Below are 25,001 nucleotides of genomic sequence, written 5' to 3' on the forward strand. Positions count from 1 at the left end.
TTGAGGGTTAGGCCCCAAAAAATGTAAATTCGGAAACCGTAATGAGTTTCTATGCGAATGGTCTGGCAAGGTTTGAATTTGGGTTGGCGGCGATAAATTGTTGAGCATATAAACTGCTTTGATCCACAATCAACGCATACAGATATTCCGTGAAAAACAGCTCCAAAAATCAAGGAGGTATGTGAAAGACCAGGATGTATTAGACCGCTGGTGCTTGCCAGTTCACCAAAAGGTAGCGTGGCACTAGTACTGGCACTCTGCTGCATATGAGAGTCATCAAAATTTACCTGCAAGTGCTAGCAGAGATCAGTCCTCATTCTGCCAACACTGCGGTTTTGTGTGCAATGTGACAGTGACCTACTGACACTGCACTTGCTGGGGGAGAAGGGGGGGGGGTAAGCGTAGGGGCTAAACGCAGGTGTTGGCAGGTGCCGGGGCTGATCCCGCTAACGCTGCGTTTTTGGGGACGCTATACTAAGGTGAACGCTGGTATAGTGCTGATCTGATCAAAGATATTGAACCGTTCAGACACTATACTAGCAATGGAGGTTTATTGTACATGAGCGTGCTCCTGGCAATCAAGGGGTTAAATGTGATGACTGGTGTACTGACGGGCAATCTGACGCTATCTGGGAGGGGCGTGAAAACCACGGGAGCGCGAATCACATGTATATATATATGATTTTGTGTACCCATGCCGCCCTGTAGAAGTATTTCTGCTGTAGGGCAGTCAGGAAGCGGTTACAGAAGAGGTTTGTGTTACGTCACTGCGTTACTTTGACAATTGCGCGATCATGCAACACTGCACCAAAATTAAATTTACATCCTTTTTTTTCCCACAAATTGAGCTTTCTTTCGGTGGTATTTGATCGCCTGTGCGTTTTTTATTTTTTGCGCTATAAAAAAAAAAAGGCTGACAATTTTGAGAAAAAAAAACAATATTTTGGACTTTTTGCTATAAAACATGTCCAGTAAAAAAATTTAAAAATCAAATTTTGTCATAAATTTCAGCCGAAATGTATTCTGCTCCGTGTCTTCGCTAAAAAAAAATCCCGATACGTGTAAATGAATTGGTTTATGTGAAAGTTACAGCGTTTACAAATACCGGGTTTTTGTTTTTTTTTAATAATAATAATTGCGGCAATCAGCGACTTATGGCGGTGATCAGCGATTTATGACCGTGATTAGCGACTTACGGCGGGACTGGGGTGGACATTTTGACACGGGGGGGGGGGGGGGACTGACTTGGGGTCACTGACATCCCCAGTGACACCAATACAATGATCAGTGAAAAAAAAAACACTGACACTGTACTAATGGCACTGGGGAGGGAGGGGTTAACTTTTTTTTATTCAATGAAAGGGTTAACTGTGTGAGGGGAGTGTTTTACTAGTTGGGGGGGGAGGGGTGTACTTCACAGGAACACACTGTCCCGGAAAGCTAATCTCTGCTCCCCCTGACAGTGTGTTAGGAGCTGACAGGGAGCTGAGGTGCAGCAGTGCTCTCTGTCAGTGACCCGCCTGGATGGACACCCGCTGCCGCGATCGGCGGCGCAGATATGGCGGGCGGGCGCGCCCCCTACCTGTTTTGCTACACGCCGTTTTATTACGTGCTCTAGCACAGCGGTGCCGCCCTGACGCAGTATATACACTGCGGCAGGTAGGCAACAGGTTAAAGTGATATTAAGGGTTCAATTTTTTTTTACTTACCTGCTGTGTAATGGTTTTGCACAGAGCAGCCCGAAACCTCTTCCCAGGTCCCCCGCTGGCGCTCCTGGCTCCTCCCCCTTGACCAGTTCCCCCCCAATAGCAAGCCGCTTGCTATGGGGCCACTGGTGCGTGCTCGCTCCCGAGTCCATAAGGCACATAGAGCCGTGGTTCGGCCCGCCCCATGCACTGTGATTGATAGCAGTGGGAGCCAATGGCTCCTGCTGCCATGGCAGCCAATGAGAAGACAGAACCGGGACAGCTGAGGCTCCTGTACACAGTGCTGGACTGAGAGAGAGGGGTCTCAGGTAAGTATTAGGTGCGGGGGGAAGGGGAGCTTTACCTTCAGCCTTTACAACCTCATCATCAACTGTGAATAACGACGACGTAAAAGACCTGAAGTACACTTTGTGACAGTTGGAGCTCCCACACAAGTCTGAGGATCACCACCGAGGTGAAGCTACAACAGTTTTAGGCGTCACCCCAAAGCATAAAATTAAATCTCTCACACCAAAAATATATACTGTATATTAGTAAAAAAAAAAGTCCTACCTTAGCGGTCAAAAGTCCTACCTTAGTGGTCCTCCGAAGGCTGCGCAGGATGTTCCTCTTCCGTGGATCCTCGCCATCAGCCTCATAGGAATTAGTAGTGTTGTCCTTTGGCCCTTGGGTTCCAGTCTCGTCCTCCTTCCTCCTGATTGGCCCGAGCTCATCATCGCTGCCCACGCTCAGGCTGCTGCGATAGCTGGAGAACTTGCCGAGTTTGGCACACTTGGTCCGGTAGAGGACTGGTTTGGTCACTATGGATGCTTTCCGCGCTCTCTCCAAAGAGTTTGTGTCCATGTCACTGTCAGAACCGTTGCCGCTGCCGTTGGACTGCGGCTTGTTGGTGTTACGGATGGTGATGATTTTACCTTGCGTGCTGTCGTGAGGCACAGAATAGATGTTTTCCTCCTGGTTCCTTGGCTTCACCACAGAATCCATGGGCTCGGCATAATCCGAAGGATCGAAGGCTTCTGACGGGGGCCAGGTGATGGATGTTAAGGACCTCCTGTGACCGTCGCGGGAGCCCGGATCTAGGTAGGACAGGTCTGGCTTGGCGATATCGAACGGGATGGGGGGCTTTGGTTTGAGGGGTGGAGGTACCTTGTTGTTGAGTCTACTCTCTAAGGTGCTCACGACAGAGACAAAGGGAAGGCTCTCGCTGTCCTCCAGTTCTCTGGCCAGTTTAGAATGGTCTCTAGTAGGTGCAGCAATGCTCAGGTCCTCCCTAGGTAGAATGTGCTGAGGAGACGGGTCCAAGTCATCCTCAGAATCAGGCAAGTGGGAATTGCAGAGAGGAGACCCTGCACGAGGTGAGCTAAAGACCTCTTCTGTAGTGCTACATGCTTCTGCTGTGTTGTCATACATGTGTGAAGCTTCAATGATCACCTTCTTCTCCATCACATCCTTGAAGAAAGGGTAGAACATGTCCATCTTGGCTTGCCCCGGGCCGCAGGGTAACATCAGGAATTTGCCCTCGATGTCCTGTGCGATCTCCTCTCCTTCCACCAGCTGGTCTCTGGTTACGTTGTCCAGGACCGTTAGCGAGCCCTCGGTCAAAGCCACCAGCTGGACGGGGACAATGTCCTGCACTTCACACAGAAAGGCACGCAACATGGCCAGTGAGGCACGGCGCTTGGCTGCATAGAAAACCATGTAGCCGTGTACCAGTCGTGTCTTGCGGATGTTGAAGGAGGCGTGATAGGACAAGATGAGCAACTCCAGGCGGCGCTTCTGACTACCTATGTGCAAGTCGAGCAACGCTGAGAGCCCGACGCCGAACTGCGAAGGGCGGTAAGTGTGAGGCTTGAGGGCGTTCAGCACATCCTCCATGGTAAAGAGATCTCCGCACATGAGACATATTACGATCCGCAGATCGCAATCCACAAGATCCTTGATGCTTGGCGTGGTGGTCACCAGGTTCTGATTCCGTTTGGATTCCAGAAGATCACGAAGGATCTTGGTAATCTGTTTCTCGTTGATGTTGCGGCCGTAGCCCAACCCGGTGGACGCTGCGTCTAGGAGTTCACACTGCAGCCTGGCGGCAATCTCTTTGCCCTGCTGAATGAGGCTCTGCGCGGTCTCTCCGCTCATGTCTCCTCTCCGGTTGACTAGGATTAACGTTAGATATAAGTTAACTAGGTGGTTGTCCTTTCTTCCTAAACTGGACTCCCGGCTCTTCTCGATACTTTCTACCACGTAGGAGAGGGACTCTTTGGAGTTGTAAAGGCAGAGGCATCCGTGGGGCATGAAGGTTGAGGTCTGGAAGGAGTTGACGGGGAGTCGCACGTTGCCTTCGATGGGACGCAAAGACAACTCGTACATCTTCCCGTCGACCACGTATTTGTCGTCGTTTGTGCACAGGGCACGGATCTCGTTGGCCAGTTCCCTCGCCAGTCCATCTTTACCGAGGATGACCAAATTGATTCGATCCACGTTGGGATCTTTAAAAAGGCGGTCGTAGGGGTAAGTGCACCTGTAGCTGAGGAGCTGCTCGATTTTAGTGTCTACACAAAAGGGGTTGCTGGGACAAGTGTCCTTGGTGGGGTGATAGACAAAGTGAATGTGTTTGAGGATGAGGGCATCTCTTTCGGCTTGCAGTTTTTGCAGGGCTTTGAACCTCTGTTCTTCTCCTAGCACGTCCTGGATCACCCCCATTTTCTCTTTGCTTGGTTTGGCATCTAACTCTAATTCGTAAAACAACTCGGAATATTCTAGCAATAATTCCTGGAACTCTTCCTTGGCTTTGTCGATGATCTCCTTCTGGTGCTTGCTATAAATGTCCATGTATACCGGCTCCTCCAGCCACTGATAGAACTCCTCGCTCATAATGAAGCTTCGGGCCTCCTCCCAGGGTTTGCCTGGCGTGATAAACGGAGATAAACACAAGTTTTCTTTGAAGGCTTTTTTCATTTCTTCCTTCTTTCTAGCGTTCCTCAGTTTCTCCAGGTGTGTGTAATACACCTCTGCGGCAGGCGGAGTCTCCAACATATCATAAGGTATACGGTCATCTTCCATGTTATCTATGTGGCTTGTAAGGTCCCAAGGGATGTCCTCAAGGACCACAAACCACTGGGAGAAGGCAGGCTTTGTCTCCAGCAAGCTGGCTACTTTGGGCCAGCTAAGGTGGTCTATTTCGTCCAGGTCAGGCACGAGGGTATCTAAAGCACGTGGTAGAACAGATAAGTAGACCTTGCGACGGCGCTCGATGTGGTCCTGCCGGAGCCGTTGGATGTGCTGCTGGAACAGTTTCTTGGCTTTATCCGTGCCCTCCAGGTACACATAATCCTGATATTCGTTGCTGCTCTGCATGCGCCGACTAACACTGAGCCAAGTCTCGTTGTGAGATTTCACCACCCGGCCCACAAGCCATTCGTATTTGTCCTTTGCCGCGGCGATCTGCTGGCTCTGCTGCTTTAAAGCCTCGAAGTACGGAATGATCTTGGACTTGCCGCGGCTTTTGTCAATGAGCTGGATGAGAGCCGTGTAAGCCAAGTCCACGTTGACGTTTGATCGGGCGGAAGTCTCCACCACCTGCAAGTTCTTTTTATTGAGTGCAAAGGCGTGAGCGTCGCGGATGTAGCGTTCCACGCCTTCGTCGCACTTCGTGAGGACCAGCACAATGGGCTTCTTGGTCTTGGCCAGCTGGGTGTACAAGTTGGAGACAAACTTTAGCTGGTCGTCGAAGTTCCTGTTCATCCCGCGGCTCACATCTACGCACAGAAGGAAGCCATCTATCTGCAGCTTGCCCTCGGGCATTTGTTTCTGCTCAAAGTCCTGCTCCAGGCCCAGCTGGTCCGTGCAGAAGTACATCAGCTTCTCGGCCGAGGCCAGTTTGGTGGAGGCGGCCCGTTTGATGTAAGGCTGCAGGGCCGTGCTGCGATGAGGTTGGAATGTCTGATCGTCTATGAACTCTGTCTGTTCCACCACGTGCACCTTGCAGTCCACACAGTCCTCCAGCTGACGGGTGACCTCCCCCCAGTACAGGAAGTGGTCATTGTTCACGACGCGGCCCCCAAAGTCACTAGTGCTCAGGACGGAGGTGTGGTCCAAATGGAAGTCGTCTGCGCTGGGGCGCACAAAGCGGTTGCACAAGCAGGACTTCCCGATGCCACACTGGCCTTTCTCCTTTTCTGTGCCGGAGAGGCCCACCACGCTGATGCTGTAGGTGGGCACGCGCACATCTTGTTTCCGTGCCATCATCATGGCGCAGCACTCATCCTGCCCACATCAACAGCTGCTGAGGTGAGGCTTGGCAATGCCGCCCCATGCACAGACTCCTCGAGAGGGCAAGACGGGCCGGGACCTGACAGCCAGGGTCGGAATCTTCCCCATGCACAGACGTCACTCAGGGGGGCGGGCGCTGCAGGTTACCAGAAGGGACTTGGGCTCCTTGATTCGCTGTTCTCTGGGCGCAGGCCATACACCGCGGGCATGGTTCTCGGGGACAATCTACGGAGGGAAAGAAAAGATGGCATTAGGACCAACGTGGGAGAGAATACGTCACAAATCAATAAACAAAGTATATCCAAACCCGAGAAGAAAGATGGAACCCCACCAACCACCCAACAGTCCTTAGATGTGGCGGCTGCATCTATTTCCTCTTTCAGGGTAGCAACAGGGGGTGTGGAAATTTTTTTAAAAAAACTCCTTCTCTAGGTGCTAAATCGGGGCCCCAGTCTAGTAGACTGGGACCCCGATTTAGTCCCGAGACTAGTAGGGACTAAATCGGGGTCCCAGTCTACTTGTCCCGGGACTAAATCGGGGTCCCAGTCTACTTGTCCCGGGACTAAATCGGGGTTCCAGTCTACTTGTCCCGGGACTAAATCGGGGTTCCAGTCTACTTGTCCCGGGACTAAATCGGGGTTCCAGTCTACTTGTCCCGGGACTAAATCGGGGTTTCAGTCTACTTGTCCCGGGACTAAATCGGGGTTTCAGTCTACTTGTCCCGGGACTATATCGGGGTTTCAGTCTACTTGTCCCGGGACTATATCGGGGTTTCAGTCTACTTGTCCCGGGACTAAATCGGGGTCCCAGTCTACCTGTCCCGGGACTAAATCGGGGTCCCAGTCTACCTGTCCCGGGACCAAATCGGGGTCCCAGTCTACCTGTCCCGGGACCAAATCGGGGTCCCAGTCTACCTGTCCCGGGACCAAATCGGGGTCCCAGTCTACCTGTCCCGGGACTATATCGGGGTCCCAGTCTACCTGTCCCGGGACTATATCGGGGTCCCAGTCTACCTGTCCCGGGACTATATCGGGGTCCCAGTCTACCTGTCCCGGGACTATATCGGGGTCCCAGTCTACCTGTCCCGGGACCAAATCGGGGTCCCAGTCTACCTGTCCCGGGACCATATCGGGGTCCCAGTCTACCTGTCCCGGGACTATATCGGGGTCCCAGTCTACCTGTCCCGGGACTATATCGGGGTCCCAGTCTACCTGTCCCGGGACTATATCGGGGTCCCAGTCTACCTGTCCCGGGACTATATCGGGGTCCCAGTCTACCTGTCCCGGGACTATATCGGGGTCCCAGTCTACCTGTCCCGGGACTATATCGGGGGTCCCAGTCTACCTGTCCCGGGACTATATCGGGGTCCCAGTCTACCTGTCCCGGGACTATATCGGGGTCCCAGTCTACCTGTCCCGGGACTATATCGGGGTCCCAGTCTACCTGTCCCGGGACTATATCGGGGTCCCAGTCTACCTGTCCCGGGACTATATCGGGGTCCCAGTCTACCTGTCCCGGGACTATATCGGGGTCCCAGTCTACCTGTCCCGGGACTATATCGGGGTCCCAGTCTACCTGTCCCGGGACTATATCGGGGTCCCAGTCTACCTGTCCCGGGACTATATCGGGGTCCCAGTCTACCTGTCCCGGGACTATATCGGGGTCCCAGTCTACCTGTCCCGGGACTATATCGGGGTCCCAGTCTACCTGTCCCGGGACTATATCGGGGTCCCAGTCTACCTGTCCCGGGACTATATCGGGGTCCCAGTCTACCTGTCCCGGGACTATATCGGGGTCCCAGTCCTACCTGTCCCGGGACTATATCGGGGTCCCAGTCTACCTGTCCCGGGACTATATCGGGGTCCCCAGTCTACCTGTCCCGGGACTATATCGGGGTCCCAGTCTACCTGTCCCGGGACTATATCGGGGTCCCAGTCTACCTGTCCCGGGACTATATCGGGGTCCCAGTCTACCTGTCCCGGGACTATATCGGGGTCCCAGTCTACCTGTCCCGGGACTATATCGGGGTCCCAGTCTACCTGTCCCGGGACTATATCGGGGTCCCAGTCTACCTGTCCCGGGACTATATCGGGGTCCCAGTCTACCTGTCCCGGGACTATATCGGGGTCCCAGTCTACCTGTCCCGGGACTATATCGGGGTCCCAGTCTACCTGTCCCGGGACTATATCGGGGTCCCAGTCTACCTGTCCCGGGACTATATCGGGGTCCCAGTCTACCTGTCCCGGGACTATATCGGGGTCCCAGTCTACCTGTCCCGGGACTATATCGGGGTCCCAGTCTACCTGTCCCGGGACTATATCGGGGTCCCAGTCTACCTGTCCCGGGACTATATCGGGGTCCCAGTCTACCTGTCCCGGGACTATATCGGGGTCCCAGTCTACCTGTCCCGGGACTATATCGGGGTCCCAGTCTACCTGTCCCGGGACTATATCGGGGTCCCAGTCTACCTGTCCCGGGACTATATCGGGGTCCCAGTCTACCTGTCCCGGGACTATATCGGGGTCCCAGTCTACCTGTCCCGGACTATATCGGGGTCCCAGTCTACCTGTCCCGGGACTATATCGGGGTCCCAGTCTACCTGTCCCGGGACTATATCGGGGTCCCAGTCTACCTGTCCCGGGACTATATCGGGGTCCCAGTCTACCTGTCCCGGGACTATATCGGGGTCCCAGTCTACCTGTCCCGGGACTATATCGGGGTCCCAGTCTACCTGTCCCGGGACTATATCGGGGTCCCAGTCTACCTGTCCCGGGACTATATCGGGTCCCAGTCTACCTGTCCCGGGACTATATCGGGGTCCCAGTCTACCTGTCCCGGGACTATATCATGATGAAAAAAATAAAATTTTAACCAAAACCGTAATAAAATCTGAGGGGCTTTTAGGAATGTCTCCAGTCCGCCCCCGAGGACTAGCAGGGAGGGAAGAGACCTTGCAGTGTAACGACCACCGATTGGCTGCTCGTCAGGAAAGGGGAGTGTCCGGCTTGTCTTTGTGCCTGTTGGCTGCAAGGGCCCTTTCTGTTTAAAAAAAACATTTTCGGCCTGAAGAGGACATAAAACCCCCCCAAACACGAGATCCTTTCTGAAAGCCGAGACCCCGGGAGAATAGTGGAGGTCCCAGTTTATGTCTCACGATATTACCGCAAAGGTTAAATAAAAACACACAAAGCGGAGCTCCACCCAACAGGGGACGTTCCTCATGAAGCCTTTGTCCCAAGCTCCCCATTAGGGATTGGCACCTTGGGGGGTACCCACTAGGCGATCGGAAGCGAAAGCTGTCCTCCCCCCTCCCTCCCCGTAGTCTTCTGGGACACATGAAGACTACAGGGGCCATTCACAAAGTACGGTGCTTCTCGCACATGTGCAGTGGGCACCCACAAGCTGCAAACTGTCACAGCCGGGTGCCCACACTAAAGATGGCGGCACCAGGGAGAGAAGACGGCTGGCGAAACCAGCCGTGGTGAGGACACCGCCGGACCGAGGGAAGGGTAAGTGAGCGGTGGCGAGGACACCCCCGGACCGAGGGAGGTACACGGGGAGGGCGGAGGAGGCAGGGAGGGGGTACACGGAGGGCGGAGGAGGCAGGGAAGGGGTACACGGAGGGCGGAGGAGGCAGGGAGGGGGTACACGGAGGGCGGAGGAGGCAGGGAGGGGGTACACGGAGGGCGGAGGAGGCAGGGAGGGGGTACACGGAGGGCGGAGGAGGCAGGGAGGGGTACACGGAGGGCGAAGGAGGCAAGGAGGGGGTACACGGAGGGCGGAGGAGGCAGGGAGGGGGTACAGGGGGGCGGAGGAGGCAGGGAGGGGGTACAGGGGGGGCAAAGGAGGCAGAGAGTGGGTACAGGGGGGGGCTGAGGCAGGGCGGGGGTACAGGGAGGGCGGAGGCAGGGAGGGGGTACAGGGGGGGGGGGGCGGAGGCAGGGAGGGGGTGGGGGGGGCGGAGGCACGGGGGGAACAGTGGGGGGCGGGGAACAGTGGGGGGCGGAGGCAGGTAGGGGGTACGGGGGGGGGCGGGCGGAGCCAGGTAGGGGGTACGGGGGGGGCGGAGGAAGGGAGGGGGAACAGTGGGGGGCGGAGGAGGAAGGGAGGAGGTACACGGGGGGCGGAGGAGGAAGGGAGGAGGTACACGGGGGGGCAGAGGAGGAAGGGAGGAGGTACACGGGGGGCAGAGGAGGAAGGGAGGAGGTACACGGGGGGCAGAGGAGGAAGGGAGGAGGTACACGGGGGGCAGAGGAGGAAGGGAGGAGGTACACGGGAGGCAGAGGAGGCAGAGAAGGGGTACAAGGTGGCGGAGGAGGCAGGGAGGGGGTACAGGGGGGGCGGAGGAGGCAGGGAGGGGGTACAGGGGGGGGCGGAGGAGGCACGGAGGGGGTACGGGGGGGGGCGGAGGAGGCACGGAGGGGGTACGGGGGGGGGAGGAGGCACGGAGGGGGTACAGGGGGGGCGGAGGAGGCACGGAGGGGGTACGGGGGGGCGGAGGAGGCACGGAGGGGGTACAGGGGGGGCGGAGGAGGCACGGAGGGGGTACAGGGGGGCGGAGGAGGCACGGAGGGGGTACAGGGGGGGCGGAGGAGGCACGGAGGGGGTACAGGGGGGGCGGAGGAGGCACGGAGGGGGTACAGGGGGGGGGCGGAGAAGGCACGGAGGGGGTACAGGGGGGGGAGGAGGCAGGGAGGGGTTACACGGGGAGGGAGGAGGTACAAGGGGGGGCGGAGGCGGCACACAGGGGGGCAGAGGAGGCACACGGGATGGGGGGGCGGAGCAGGCATGGAGGAGGTGCAGGAATTGGGGTAATCTGAAGACCCAGTGCCCCCACCCCCTTTATTACAGTCCATCACAGTCCCCCCCCCCCCGGTCGCATCACAGCCCCGCCCCCATGACCCAGTGCCCCCACCCCCTTTATTACAGTCCATCAGTCCCCCCCCCAGGTCGCATCACAGCCCCGCCCCCATGACCCAGTGCCCACACCCCCTTTACATTACAGTTTATCACAGTCCCCCCTCCACATCACAGCCCCACCCCCACGACCCAGTGCCCCCACCCCCTTCACATTACAGTTCATCACAGCCCCCCCCCTTTTACAAAGCAGCCCCCCTTTATATCACATTCCCCCCCCCTCCACATCACAGCCCCGCCCCCATGACCCAGTGCCCCCACCCCCTTTACATTACAGTTCATCACAGTCCCCCTTTACAAAGCAGCCCCCCTTACAACCCAGTGCCCTCTCTTTACAGTCCATCGCAGCCCCCCCCCCCTTTAAATCACAGCGCCCCCTTTACATTGCAGTCCATCACAGTCGCCCCGTCACATCTCAGCCCCCCCACCCCTTTTAAAAGCAACCCCCCTTTACAACCCAGTGCCCCCCTTCATATCAGAACCCCCTCTCCCTTGTCGCATCACAGCCCCCTTTACAACCCAGTGCCCTCCTTTTACATCACAGCACCCCTCCCTTTACATTACAGTCCATCGCACCCCCCCCAATACAGTGAATATATAAAGTCTTCACCCCCCCCCCCCCGGGTAAAACGTCAGGTTTCTGTGATGTAAAGACATGCGACAAAGATCAATCATTTCAGAACTTCTCCCACCTCTAATGTGACCGATTAACTGCACAAAGCCGAACAAACTGCAATCTTTAGGGGGGAAGTAAACATAAAAAACTAAACCAATGTGGTTGCATAAGTGTTCACACCCTCCTATAACTGGGGCTGTCGCTGTGTTCAGAATGAAGGGATCACATTCATAGGATTTTTTTTTGTCCAAAAATTGGACCTAAGAATAATCTGCCGATTTTCGCTCTGTTAGTGGGGTGAATGGCACCGGACGATTTTCATGGCTCCTCCCCTTTTCGGTGATCGGGCATGTTGGAAAATTCGTGAAAAACAACCGATTTTCGACTCAATGATGGTCCAATCGTACGATCGTTTTTCCGAGAAGAATACGCGCCACGAGCCGCGACCTGGAAGGAGCAGAAGTCTCGCCTGTTATATGGGGGGAACTTTATGACTCGGTCGGCCGATTTTCGAAATCATTGATGGCGCCTTCGGATTACCGAGCGAACGTTTTTGAAAAATCGTTCGGAATTCAACCCGTGTATGGCCTGCATTAGTCGCATCCTACAGCAAAAGCCACGGTCCGCAGAGAGGTCCAACGCATCAGAAGGATCTCGCTGTTATAAGGTATCAGAAGGGGACAAAGAATTTCCAAGGCATTAGATCACAGGGGGGTCAAACTGCCGGCCCTCCAGCTGCTGCAAAACTACAAGTCCCATGAGGCCTTGCAAGACGGACAGTTACAAGCATGACTCCCGAAGGCAGAGGCATGATGGGACTTGTAGTTTCGCTATAGCTGGAGGGCCGCCAGTTTGACACCCCTGTATTAGATATCCCACGGAACACAGTGAAGGCCGTCATCATCAAGTGGAGAGAATATGGCGCAACAGTGACATCACCGACCGGGGAGTCACCGACCATGACATCACCCACAGGGGCGCCACCAACCATGACATCACCGACAGGGGCAACACCAACCATGACGTCACTGATAGGGGCATCACCGACAGGGGCGTCACCAACCATGACGTCACCGACAAGGGCATTACCAACCATGACATCACCGACAGGGGCGTCACCAACCATGACATCACCGACAGGGGCGTCACCAACCGGGGCATCACCAACAAGGGCATCTCCGACAGGGGCAACACCAACCATGACATCACCGACAGGGGCGTCACCAACCGGGGCATCACCAACAAGGGCATCTCCGACAGGGGCAACACCAACCATGACATCACTGACAGGGGTATTACCGACTGGGGCGTCACCAACCATGACTTCAACAGGGGCATCACCCACAGGGGCATCACCCACAGGGGCATCACCCACATTGACGTCACCAACCATGACGTCACCCACAGGGGCATCACCCACAGGGGCGTCACCAACCATGACATCACCGACAGGGGCAACACCAACCATGACATCACCGACAGGGGCAACACCAACCATAACATCACCCACAGGAGCATCACTAACCATGACATCAGCGACAGGGGCAACACCAACCATAACATCCCCAACAGGGGCATCACCCACAGGAGCATCACTAACCATGACATCAGCGACAGGGGCATCAGCGACAGGGGCATCACCAATGATGACATCACCGACAGGGGCATCACCAACCATGAGCACCACCAACGATGACATCACCGACAGGGGCATCACCAACGGGGGCATCACCAACCATGACATCACCGACAGGGGCATCACCAACCATGACATCACCGACAGGGGCATCACCAACCATGACATCACCCACAGGGGCATCACCAAGAACTGGACGTCCCTTTCGAAATGAAAAGACAAAAAGAAAACTGGTCTGGGAGGCGGCAAAGAGGCCTTCAGCAACATGAAAGGAGCTGCTGGAATATCTGGCAAGTCCTGGCTGTGAGGTCCATGTGACACCAATCTCCCGTGTTCTTCATATGTTGGGCGATGGGGTAGAGGGGTAAGATGGAAGACTTTCCTTACCAAGAAAAACATCCAAGCCCGGCTAAAAATTTACAAAAACCCATCTGAAGTCTCCCAGAAGCATGAGGGAAATGTGTTCTGGTCTGATGACCCCAAGGGTGGACTTTTTTGGCCATAATTCCAAAAGATATGTTTGGCGCAAAACCAACACCGCCCATCACCAAAAGAACACCATACCCACCGTGAAGCATGGTGGTGGCAGCATCATGCTTTGGGGCCGTTTTCTTCAGCTGGAACTGGGGTCTTCGTCCAGGTAGAGGGAATGATGAACAGTCCCAAATACCGGTCAATATCGGCACCAAACCTTCAGGCTTCATGAAGAGGAACTTCACCTTCCAGCATGGCAACCACCCAAAGCATCCATCCAAATCCACAAAGGAACGGCTTCACCAGAAGAGGGAAGTTGTGGAGTCCAGACCTGAACCCGATGGACAGTCTGGGGGGGGTTCTGAAGAGGGCTGTGCGCAGGAGACGCCCTCCCCATCCGACCGATTTGGAAGGGCGGGCGAATATTGCCGAGTCAGGATGTGCCGTGCGGATAGACTCCTCCCCACAAAGACTGAGTGCCGGAATCACATCAAAAGGGGCTTCACCAAAGGATCAGTGTAAGGGTGTGAACACTTATGCAACCAGATTATTTAGTTTTTTATTTTTACCTCCCTCCACCTAAAAGATTTCAGTTTGTTGTACAGTTTATAGGTCACATTAACCCCTTCCCCCCCCCCCCGCCAATTTTCAGCTTTCAGCGCTATCACACTTTGAATGACAATTGCGCGGTCATGCAAACACTGGACCCATATGAGTTTTTTAGCATTTTTTTGAGGCAGATAAAGCTTTATTTTGGTGGTATTTATTCACCGCTGGGATTTTTATTTTTTTTGCTATATAAATGAAAAAGTACAAAAATGTTGAAAAAAAGTGTTTTTCTTATAAAATTTGAAAATAAATAATATTTCATCATAAATCTCGGCCAAAATTTATTCCGTTATATTTTTAGTAAAAAAAAAAAAAAAATAACTCAAATTAGTTTATAACCAAAAATTATAAAATTAAAAAAAAATTTACATTTTTATTTATTTTTTTATATTTGTTTTTTTTCCCATACTGTCACCCCAGCAGTACAGTGTCTCCATGGTGACACTACTTGGGGGGGGGGGGGGGGGTGATGAAAATTTTTTTTTTTACACTGATTGCTTTTACACCCATAAAGGCTGTAAGAGGAATCATTTCTGCTCTCTGGCTGCATTCCTGCAGCCATTGAGAAATACTGTGTGAGCTGTGATTGGTCACAGCTTGTCACATGGTACAAGGCTGTTGTGAATGGCCCTGTACCATGTGATCTCTGTGATCATTCACAGATTTCACACGTAGTAAGCAATGATGTCAGAAGGGACATCTTGCTTACTACTCTGCATGTGATCACTGATTGGCCAACCAGTGATCACATGATCGGGACCTCGCACAGAGGTCCCATCTGACGATCGGTGTTGCACTGGGTCCGGAGGACACAGCGGCACCGGATCACGGTGCTGCGGGGCGCACAAGCAGGGGGCGGGGAGGCCGTTTATAAACCTGGGCCGGACAGGAGATGGTAAAGGTGGGAAAGTTCTGAAATGATTGATTTGTCTCATTTTATTACATCACAGGAACCTGACATTTTACCCGGGGGGTGTGAAGACTTTTTATATCCAGTGCACATCACAGCGCCCCCTTTACATCTGCCCATCTATAACACCCGCCTATGAGAACGGTCGGCCTGGATTATAGGTTGGCCCTGTACATAGGGGACCCCGGGATTTGTGGGGCCACATTTCCCGACACAAAATCAGCAACGTGGTCACTCCCCGGCGACAGGGACAAAGGTTGGAGGTGTCATCAACGTCTCACCAAGAGATCAATACAGAGGGAGCTGAGGGCCACTGACATACCGGGAGCCGTCCCGGCACATACCCCGACTGACACGGCTCCCCCCCCGGGGCCCCAGACATGTCCAGCCATGTCCATCCACAGCAGGTGATGCAGCAGATTCTCAGCATTCACCGCCGAGGAATTCGCAACACGCGGCAGGTGAAAGAGGACGCCATCAGCTGTGATCCACAGAGCTGACAATCTATTCTCCTACTAAAGACCAACCGGGCAAAAATGTCCAACTCTACACCGGGCTACAGAACACCTCCTCCACAGGGCTACAGAACACCTCCTCAACCGGCCTACAGAACACCTCCTCCACAGGGCTACAGAACACCTCCCTCCACAGGGCTACAGAACACCTCTTCCACAGGGCTACAGAACACCTCCTCCACAGGCCTACAGAACACCTCCTCCACGGCCTACAGAACACCTCCTCCACACCCCCTCCCCCTCATAACATCTCCTCCAATCTACACCGGGCTACACACACACACACCTTAATAACTCCTCCTCCACAACAACCCCCATTCATAACTCCTCCTCCACAACCCCCCCATTCATAACTCCTCCTCCACAACCCCCCCATTCATAACTCCTCCTCCACAACCCCCCCATTCATAACTCTCCTCCATAACCCCCCTTCATAACTTCTCCACAACCCCCACCTTCATAACTTCGTCTTGCTTACATTCTCATCAACACCCCCTCTATATAACTCCGCCTTGTTTACATTCTCATCAACCACCCCCTCTATATAACTCCGCCTTGTTTACATTCTCATCAACCACCCCCTCTATATAACTCCGCCTTGTTTACATTCTCACCACCACCCCCTCTATATAACTCCGCCTTGTTTACATTCTCACCACCACCCCCTATATATAACTCCGCCTTGTTTACAGTCTTACCACCATGCCTTCTACATAACTCCGCCTTGTTTATATTCTCACCACCACCCCCTCTATATAACTCCGCCTTGTTTATATTCTCACAACCCCTCTATATAACTCCGCCTTGTTTACATTCTCACCCACACCCCCTCTATATAACTCCGCCTTGTTTACATTCTCACCACCACCCCTATATATAACTCCGCCTTGTTTACATTCTCACCACCACCCCCTATATATAACTCCGCCTTGTTTACAGTCTTACCACCATGCCTTCTACATAACTCCGCCTTGTTTATATTCTCACCACCACCCCCTCTATATAACTCCGCCTTGTTTATATTCTCACCACCCCCCTCTATATAACTCCGCCTTGTTTACATTCTCACCCACACCTCCTCTATATAACTCCGCCTTGTTTACATTCTCACCCACACCTCCTCTATATAACTCCGCCTTGTTTACATTCTCACCACCACCCCCTCTATATAACTCCGCCTTGTTTACATTCTCACCACCACCCCCTCTATATAACTCCGCCTTGTTTACATTCTCACCACCACCCCCTCTATATAACTCCGCCTTGTTTACATTCTCACCACCACCCCTCTATATAACTCCGCCTTGTTTACATTCTCACTACCACTGCCTCTATATAACTCCGCCTTGTTTCTATTCTCACCACCCCCTCTATATAACTCCGCCTTGTTTACATTCTCACCATCACCCCCTCTATATAACTCCGTGTTGTTTACATTCTCACCATCACCCCCTCTATATGACTCCACCTTGTTTACATTCTCACCAACACCCCTCTATATAACTCCGCCTTGTTTACATTCTCACCCACACCTCTATATAACTCCGCCTTGTTTACATTCTCACTACCACCCCTCTATATAACTCCGCCTTGTTTACATTCTCACTACCACCGCCTCTATATAACTCCGCCTTGTTTACATTCTCACCATCACCCCCTCTATATAACTCCGCCTTGTTTACATTCTCACCATCACCCCCTCTATATAACTCCGTGTTGTTTACATTCTCACCAACACCCCCTCTATATGACTCCACCTTGTTTACATTCTCACCAACACCCCCTCTATATGACTCCTCCTCCTCTAGATATCTATCATTTTCCCCTTTCCATAACTCCTCCCTGTTTACACTCTCAGTATCTGTATTTTTTTTTTAACTCCTTTAGAACTCCAGCCCCCCCCATAATGCTTCTGGTTTACATTCTTGGCACCTCCCCTTTCTATACCCTCGTTTTGATTTTCAGCACCTCCCCTCCTCACTACTCCTCCTTGTTTATATCAGAACCGCCTCCTCTTTTTAAACCTTTTTTAGCACCTTCCTCTCTCCATAACACCCTCTGTTTACATTTTCAGTAGCTCCGCCCTCTTAACTCCTACTTTAGATGTTGACCTCCTGCCCTCATAACCATCCCTTGTTTACATGCTCAGCACCTCCCCCTCTCCATAACTCCTCCCTGTTTGCATTTTGAGCACATTCCCACTTTCTGTAACCCCTTCCGGTATTCATTCTGAGCACCTCTTTCAAGGACTTCTTGTTTACATTCTCAGCACCTCCCCCTCTCTACAGCCCCTCCTTTAGATATGTAGCACCACCCCCTCTTTCCATATCTCCTCCTTGATTACATTCTCAGCACCTCCCCCTCTCTACAGCCCCTCCTTGTTTAGATGTGTAACACCACCCCCTCTCTCCAGATCTCCTCTTTTACATTCTCAGCACCTCCCCCTCTCCACAGCCCCTCCTTGTTTAGATGTGTAACACCACCCCCTCTCTCCAGATCTCCTCCTTGATTACATTCTCAGCACCTCCCCCTCTCTACAGCCCCTCCTTGTTAAGATGTGTAACACCACCCCCTCTCTCCATATCTCCTCTTTTACATTCTCAGCACCTCCCCCTCTCTACAGCCCCTCCTTGTTAAGATGTGTAACACCACCCCCTCTCTCCAGATCTCCTCTTTTACATTCTCAGCACCTCCCCCTCTCCACAGCCCCTCCTTGTTTAGATGTGTAGCACCACCCCCTCTCTCCATATCTCCTCTTTAACATTCTCAGCACCTCCCCCTCTCCACAGCCCCTCCTTGTTTAGATGTGTAGCCCCACCCCCTCTCCATATCTCCTGCTTGTTTATATTCTCAACACCTCCCCCTCTCTACAGCCCCTCCTTGTTTAGATGTGTAGCCCCACCCCCTCTCTCCATATCTCCTCCTTGATTACATTCTCACCACCTCCCCCTCTATACAACTCCGCCTTGTTTATATTCTCACCACCTCCCCCTCTATACATTCTCAGCACCTCCCCATTTTAACAATGAGGGAGGTGTTCTGTAGTCTAGCAGGCGGAGCTGACAATACTGCTTTGGCTTTCAGTGCAGCAGAGGCAGCCTTGTTAGGTGAATAGAGGAAGTTAGGGGCTCACCGGATTTCTGGCGGGTCACCAGGGATTCTTCTATACTTGCGGCATTTTGAAAAGGAATCGAATGGCGGCCCATATTTCGGAAGGGCGGAGTCTCAGACCAGTAGGTGGGGTCACCGCAGACAGGCAGGCGGAGTCTCAGGTGATAGCAGGTGTCACTTCTAGTGATGTGCACATGAGGTCCACCTCAAGAAACGAGACAGTTCCTCCATACAACGCCAATATGGCGGCTCTGTGATTGGAGCCTGAGAACTGTCCAACCACAGAATGACCCGACATACACACAGACCAATACGGGAGGAGCCACCAGCAATGACTTCTGGGTCAGAAAAACCAGGAGAACATCTACCAAACATGAAGCCACATCTCCTGCGTGGTGTCAGCGATGAGTGAGGGGTGGTGGATGGAGAATTCCTGCGGCTGACGCCATGTTCAGGACGTCCACCCATTTCATACAGACATGAGGCCCAGAACCTCAACCTAAGCCCCACCTCCAGCAACCACACCCAGCAGCCTGGCACCCATCACCACACCCACAACCAACCCTGACCGTCACCATGTAACAGGCCGAGACGCTGCTGCCCTGGGGGCACCGGACATCCCTGAGCGGCCACAAGGAGTACTACACTGACTGCAAACAGCGGCCCTGAGCAGAAACCAACCTGATCCTGAATGGGCCCCCAGGGGACCGGACCTGAGCAATGGTCACATACCTGTTCCTGCGACTTCACACTCATCCAACCTGCCACAGCAACACACCCCAAAGGTCAAATCTACGGCACGGCTTCCTGGTACTCTATGGGAGACGGCCAACCAGGTCCCAACAATGTGAAACCAGGCTTCCCCACCACGCACCACCTCCGGCCAGCCTCCCCAGGAACCACCACCTCCAGCCAGCCTCCCCAGGAACCACCACCTCCTTCAGCCAGCCTCCCCAGGAACCACCACCTCCTTCAGCCAGCCTCCCCAGGAACCACCTCCTCCTTCAGCCAGCCTCCCCAGGAACCACCTCCTTCAGCCAGCTTCCCCAGGAACCACCTCCTTCAGCCAGCTTCCCCAGGAACCACCTCCTTCAGCCAGCTTCCCCAGGAACCACCTCCTTCAGCCAGCTTCCCCAGGAACCACCTCCTTCAGCCAGCTTCCCCAGGAACCACCACCTCCGGCCAGCCTCCCCAGGAACCACCTCCTTCAGCCAGCTTCCCCACCATTCACCACCTCCAGCCAGCCTCCCCAGGAACCACCACCTCCTTCAGCCAGCCTCCCCAGGAACCACCACCTCCTTCAGCCAGCCTCCCCAGGAACCACCACCTCCTTCAGCCAGCCTCCCCAGGAACCACCACCTCCTTCAGCCAGCCTCCCCAGGAACCACCACCTCCTTCAGCCAGCCTCCCCAGGAACCACCACCTCCTTCAGCCAGCCTCCCCAGGAACCACCACCTCCTTCAGCCAGCCTCCCCAGGAACCACCACCTCCTTCAGCCAGCTTCCCCACCACGCACCACCTCCAGCCAGCCTCCCCAGGAACCACCACCTCCTTCAGCCAGCCTCCCCAGGAACCACCACCTCCTTCAGCCAGCCTCCCCAGGAACCACCACCTCCTTCAGCCAGCCTTCCCAGGAACCACCACCTCCTTCAGCCAGCCTCCCCAGGAACCACCACCTCCTTCAGCCAGCCTCCCCAGGAACCACCACCTCCTTCAGCCAGCCTCCCCAGGAACCACCACCTCCTTCAGCCAGCCTCCCCAGGAACCACCACCTCCTTCAGCCAGCCTCCCCAGGAACCACCACCTCCTTCAGCCAGCCTCCCCAGGAACCACCACCTCCTTCAGCCAGCCTCCCCAGGAACCACCACCTCCTTCAGCCAGCCTCCCCAGGAACCACCACCTCCTTCAGCCAGCCTCCCCAGGAACCACCACCTCCTTCAGCCAGCCTCCCCAGGAACCACCACCTCCTTCAGCCAGCCTCCCCAGGAACCACCACCTCCTTCAGCCAGCCTCTCCAGGAACCACCACCATCTCCAGCCAGCTTCCCCATCACCCACCACCCCTGCAACCACAACCTCCATCCAGCCTCTCCGCCACCCACCACCTCCAGCAAGCCTTCCCCCAAACCCACCACCTCCAGCCAACCCCCCCATCACCCACCACCCCATGAACCACAACCTCCATCCATCCTCCCCACCACCTCCTGCCATCCTTCCCAACACCAGTCACCACCTACCCATTCCACTGATACCCACCACCTCCAGCCAGTCTCCCTGACACTCACCATTTCCAGTGACCATCCCCGGGGCCGGACACCTGCACCCACAACACCCACCAGCTCCAGCCAGCCTCCCCACACCCACCACTAGCCACAATCCCTGGTGTGGGGACACGGCACCTAAATCTCGTCACCTTCATATAGCATCACCCCTCCGGCCTGTCCATACAGATGGGTGACGCCATCGCCCCCCTCTACCGCCTGCTTTAGTTCGATCTATAAAAGCTCGGCAGAGAAAGTTGTGACACTAAAAGGTGAAATAACAGAAAACGGTGAGAGTTGGACGGAGCAAAAGATGTGAAAACCCCAGAAAGTCTCCACTTGGAGGACGCGTCCTTCTCCGGGACGAAGGACTAAATCCGGAGATCGATCCTGGGAACATCTCCGCACCCCAACTGGGCTCCTCCCACCCGAGGGGCGATAAGTGCCGAGCCTGACCAGGGCGGAGCTATAAAGCGCCCGAAAAATGAATTACCAACATTCTACATCAGATCTGCCAATCCATCTCCACCAATCACAGCCCATTGTCAGAACCTCACTGCAATCTGATTGGCTGACACAGCAATCCCCTATGTGTTATGTGTCTTATAAGGAGACCTTCAAAAAAATAGGAGGGGCGGGGCCTGGATCTGCAACCAACCAGAGGGCAGGGTGGACCGGACACAACTCGTCCATTGAAATCCCCTCGTTGTGTTTCCAGGTGATACGGAGTCGGCTCGGTGTTGTCACCCTGACAGGAAGTCCCCGTGCTCAGGGAATGTCTTTCCCGGATCAGAACCTTCTATAGTGATCTATGGGGGAATCTGAGAACAGAATCAATCGAAGATCCACCTGGTGACAGAGCGAGCGGTGCAGTACGCCGTGGCGGTGTACAGAGTCGGGGAGGGCGTGTATATACACCATGTGACTGTGAGCGGTGCAGTACGCCGTGGCGGTGTACAGAGTCGGGGAGGGCGTGTATATACACCATGTGACTGTGAGCGGTGCAGTACGCCGTGGCGGTGTACAGAGTCGGGGAGGGCGTGTATATACACCGTGTGATGACTGAGCGGTGCAGTACGCCGTGGCGGTGTACAGAGTCGGGGAGGGCGTGTATATACACCATGTGACTGTGAGCGGTGCAGTACGCCGTGGTGGTGTACAGAGTCGGGGAGGGCGTGTATATACACCATGTGATGACTGTGAGCGGTGCAGTACGCCGTGGCGGTGTACAGAGTCGGGGAGGACGTGTATATACACCGTGTGACTGTGAGCGGTGCAGTGCGCCGTGGCGGTGTACAGAGTCGGGGAGGGCGTGTATATACACCGTGTGACTGTGAGCGGTGCAGTACGCCGTGGCGGTGTACAGAGTCGGGGAGGGCGTGTATATACACCGTGTGACTGTGAGCGGTGCAGTACGCCGTGGCGGTGTACAGAGTCGGGGAGGGCGTGTATATACACCATGTGACTGTGAGGAGTGTATTCTGTACAATCAGCCGGGGAGAGTGCAGAGAGCGTACACCTCACCTTTGTACAGACAACACGCGGTGCGTACAGGAAGGGGGCCGCAGGAGCCCACAGGAAGGGGGCCTCAGGCGCCCACAGGAAGGGGGCCGCAGGCGCCCACAGGAAGGGGGCCGCAGGAGCCCACAGGAAGGGGGCCGCAGGAGCCCACAGGAAGGGGGCCGCAGGAGCCCACAGGAAGGGGGCCGCAGGAGCCCACAGGAAGGGGGCCGCAGGAGCCCACAGGAAGGGGGCCGGAGGAGACTAGAGGAGATATTTTTGGGTACACACGGTATATAGGGAGTGAGTACCTTGTGGGGGTAAATATTTTGGGGTACATAGAAGGGGTATGAAGAGATTGGGGTACACAGTATATAGGATGGGGGAGGGGATAGTTGGGAATAAACACAGAATATAGGATGGGGGAGGGGATATTTTGGGGGTACACACAGTATATAGGATGGGGGAGGGGATATTTGGAGGTACACACAGTATATAGGATGGGGGAGGGGATATTTGGGGGTACACACAGAATATAGGATGGGGGAGGGGATATTTTGGGGGTACACACAGTATATAGGATGGGGGAGGGGATATTTTGGGGGTACACACAGTATATAGGATTGGGGGAGGGGATATTTTGGGGGTACACACAGTATATAGGATGGGGGAGGTTTTGTGGTACACAGTATACAGGACTTTGGGAGGGGAGGTATTGGGGTACAGAGTATATAGGAGGGGATATTAGGAGGTACACAGTATATAGGATGGGGGAGGGGAGGTTTTGGGGTACACAGTATATAGGATGGAGAGGTTTTGGGGTACACCGTATACAGGATGGGGGAGGTTTGGGGGTACACAGTATATAAGTTGGGGGAGGGGATATTTTACGGGTGCACAGTATATAGAATGGAGGAGAGGTTTTGGGGTACACAGTATATAGGATGGAGGAGAGGTTTTGGGGTACACAAAGTATATAGGATGGGAGAGGGGAGGTTTTGGGGGCACACACGATATATAGGAAGGGGGAGGAGATATTTGGGGGCACACACGATATATAGGAAGGGGTAGGAGATATTTGGGGGTTCACACAGTATATAGGATGGAGGAGGGAATATTTGGGGGTACGCAGTATATAGGATGGGGGGAGAAGAGGTTTGGGGGTTCACAGTATATAGGATGAGAGAGGGGATATTTGGGGGTACACACCGTATATAGGATGGGGAGGGGATATTTGAGGGTACACAATATATAGGATGGGGGGAGGGGATATTTGGGGGTACTCACAGTATATAGGATGGGGGAGGGAATATTTGGGGGTACACACAGTATTTAGGATGGGGGAGGGGATATGTGGGGGTACACACAGTATATAGGATGGGGGAGGGGATATTTGGGGGTACACACAGTATATAGGATGGGGGAGGGGATATGTGGGGGTACACACAGTATATAGGATGGGGGAGGGGATATTTGGGGGTACACAGTATATAGGATGGGGGAGGGGATATGTGGGGAACACACATTGTGGGGAGAATACTTTTGTTGTGGGGGAGGGGTGAACAGTCCCTATTGGGGGATGGGAAGGTTTGGGGTGCACCCATCCCCCACACGCCGGTCTCCCCCCTCTATACACATACAATGCCCCCCCACCGCCCTAACATGTGAGCCCGCAGATCGGGTGTGCCGCCCCTCCCTTCGCCATATCTCACCCGGGTGTGGTCGGGTCACCGGCCTGGGCCTGAATCTGGGTGACTCGGGTGTCGGGGAGCCCTGGGCCGCGGTTTCCGGGTGTATCCGGGTGACTCGGGAGTCTCCTCCTGTAATGGCGGCTCCTTCCTTCCGGCGGGCGCGCGGGCGCGGGCACGAGCAGAGCAGAAAGGGCGCCGGGGACGCGCCGGGAGCGCCACCGGAAGCCGGCCATCTTGCCACTCCCACGTCTCTATTCGCTGCCAATGGCTGTGAGGTCACCGGAAGTGGCGCGCCGACCATCTTGCTACTTCAAAGACCGTACAGCCCCATCTAAAAAAACTTTATTCATAACGAGTCAGGGCGGACAAACACTGACAGAGGCTGATCCCACCTACCTGGCCCCGTGTGAGGGGGAGGAGTCACGCTCAGCCCCACCTAACGTGTCGCTCTAATTGTCCCACCTTAAAGGGTAACTCCACTTCGAGGGCCACATTTCCCGAAACCCCAGAATAGATGTCCAGGGCTGAGGGCCCCCATAACAGTGTACATAGAAAATAGAGACTGAATCCTCGGGGGTGGGGCCTAGGTATATATACTTTCACCGGCCCCAAAGGGGGAGGAGCCACCCCACCCTACACACACCCTTCTTCCTAATTGCCCCCCCAGGGGGAGGATCAACTCCGCCCTTCATATCCCTCGTCGGTGCACCCCCTCCCCCATCACATCTATCATCCCCCTGATCTCCACTTCCCCAACCCCCCTACTCTCCCCAATACATCCCCCTCA

General features: G+C 54.6%; 1 protein-coding gene across 1 annotated transcript in view; it reads right to left on the reverse strand.

Moving 5' to 3' along the window:
• The window catches only part of ARHGAP35 (Rho GTPase activating protein 35), a 36,888-nt gene extending 12,489 nt beyond the window's left edge, over window positions 1–24,399 (reverse strand). The window contains exons 1-2 of the mRNA XM_089668104.1: window positions 24,236–24,399; window positions 2,280–6,200 (exon numbers count right to left, since the gene is read on the reverse strand). Coding sequence (XP_089524230.1) covers window positions 2,280–5,954 — 3,675 coding nt within the window. The 5' untranslated portion in view covers window positions 5,955–6,200; window positions 24,236–24,399. The remainder of the gene's footprint in view (window positions 1–2,279; window positions 6,201–24,235) is intronic.
• Between the last annotated feature and the right edge of the window lie 602 nt (window positions 24,400–25,001).

Source organism: Staurois parvus, unplaced genomic scaffold (assembly GCF_062004578.1).
Source record: "Staurois parvus isolate SC_StPar_1 unplaced genomic scaffold, SC_StPar_1.0 ptg003851l, whole genome shotgun sequence".
Lineage (NCBI taxonomy): Eukaryota > Metazoa > Chordata > Amphibia > Anura > Ranidae > Staurois > Staurois parvus.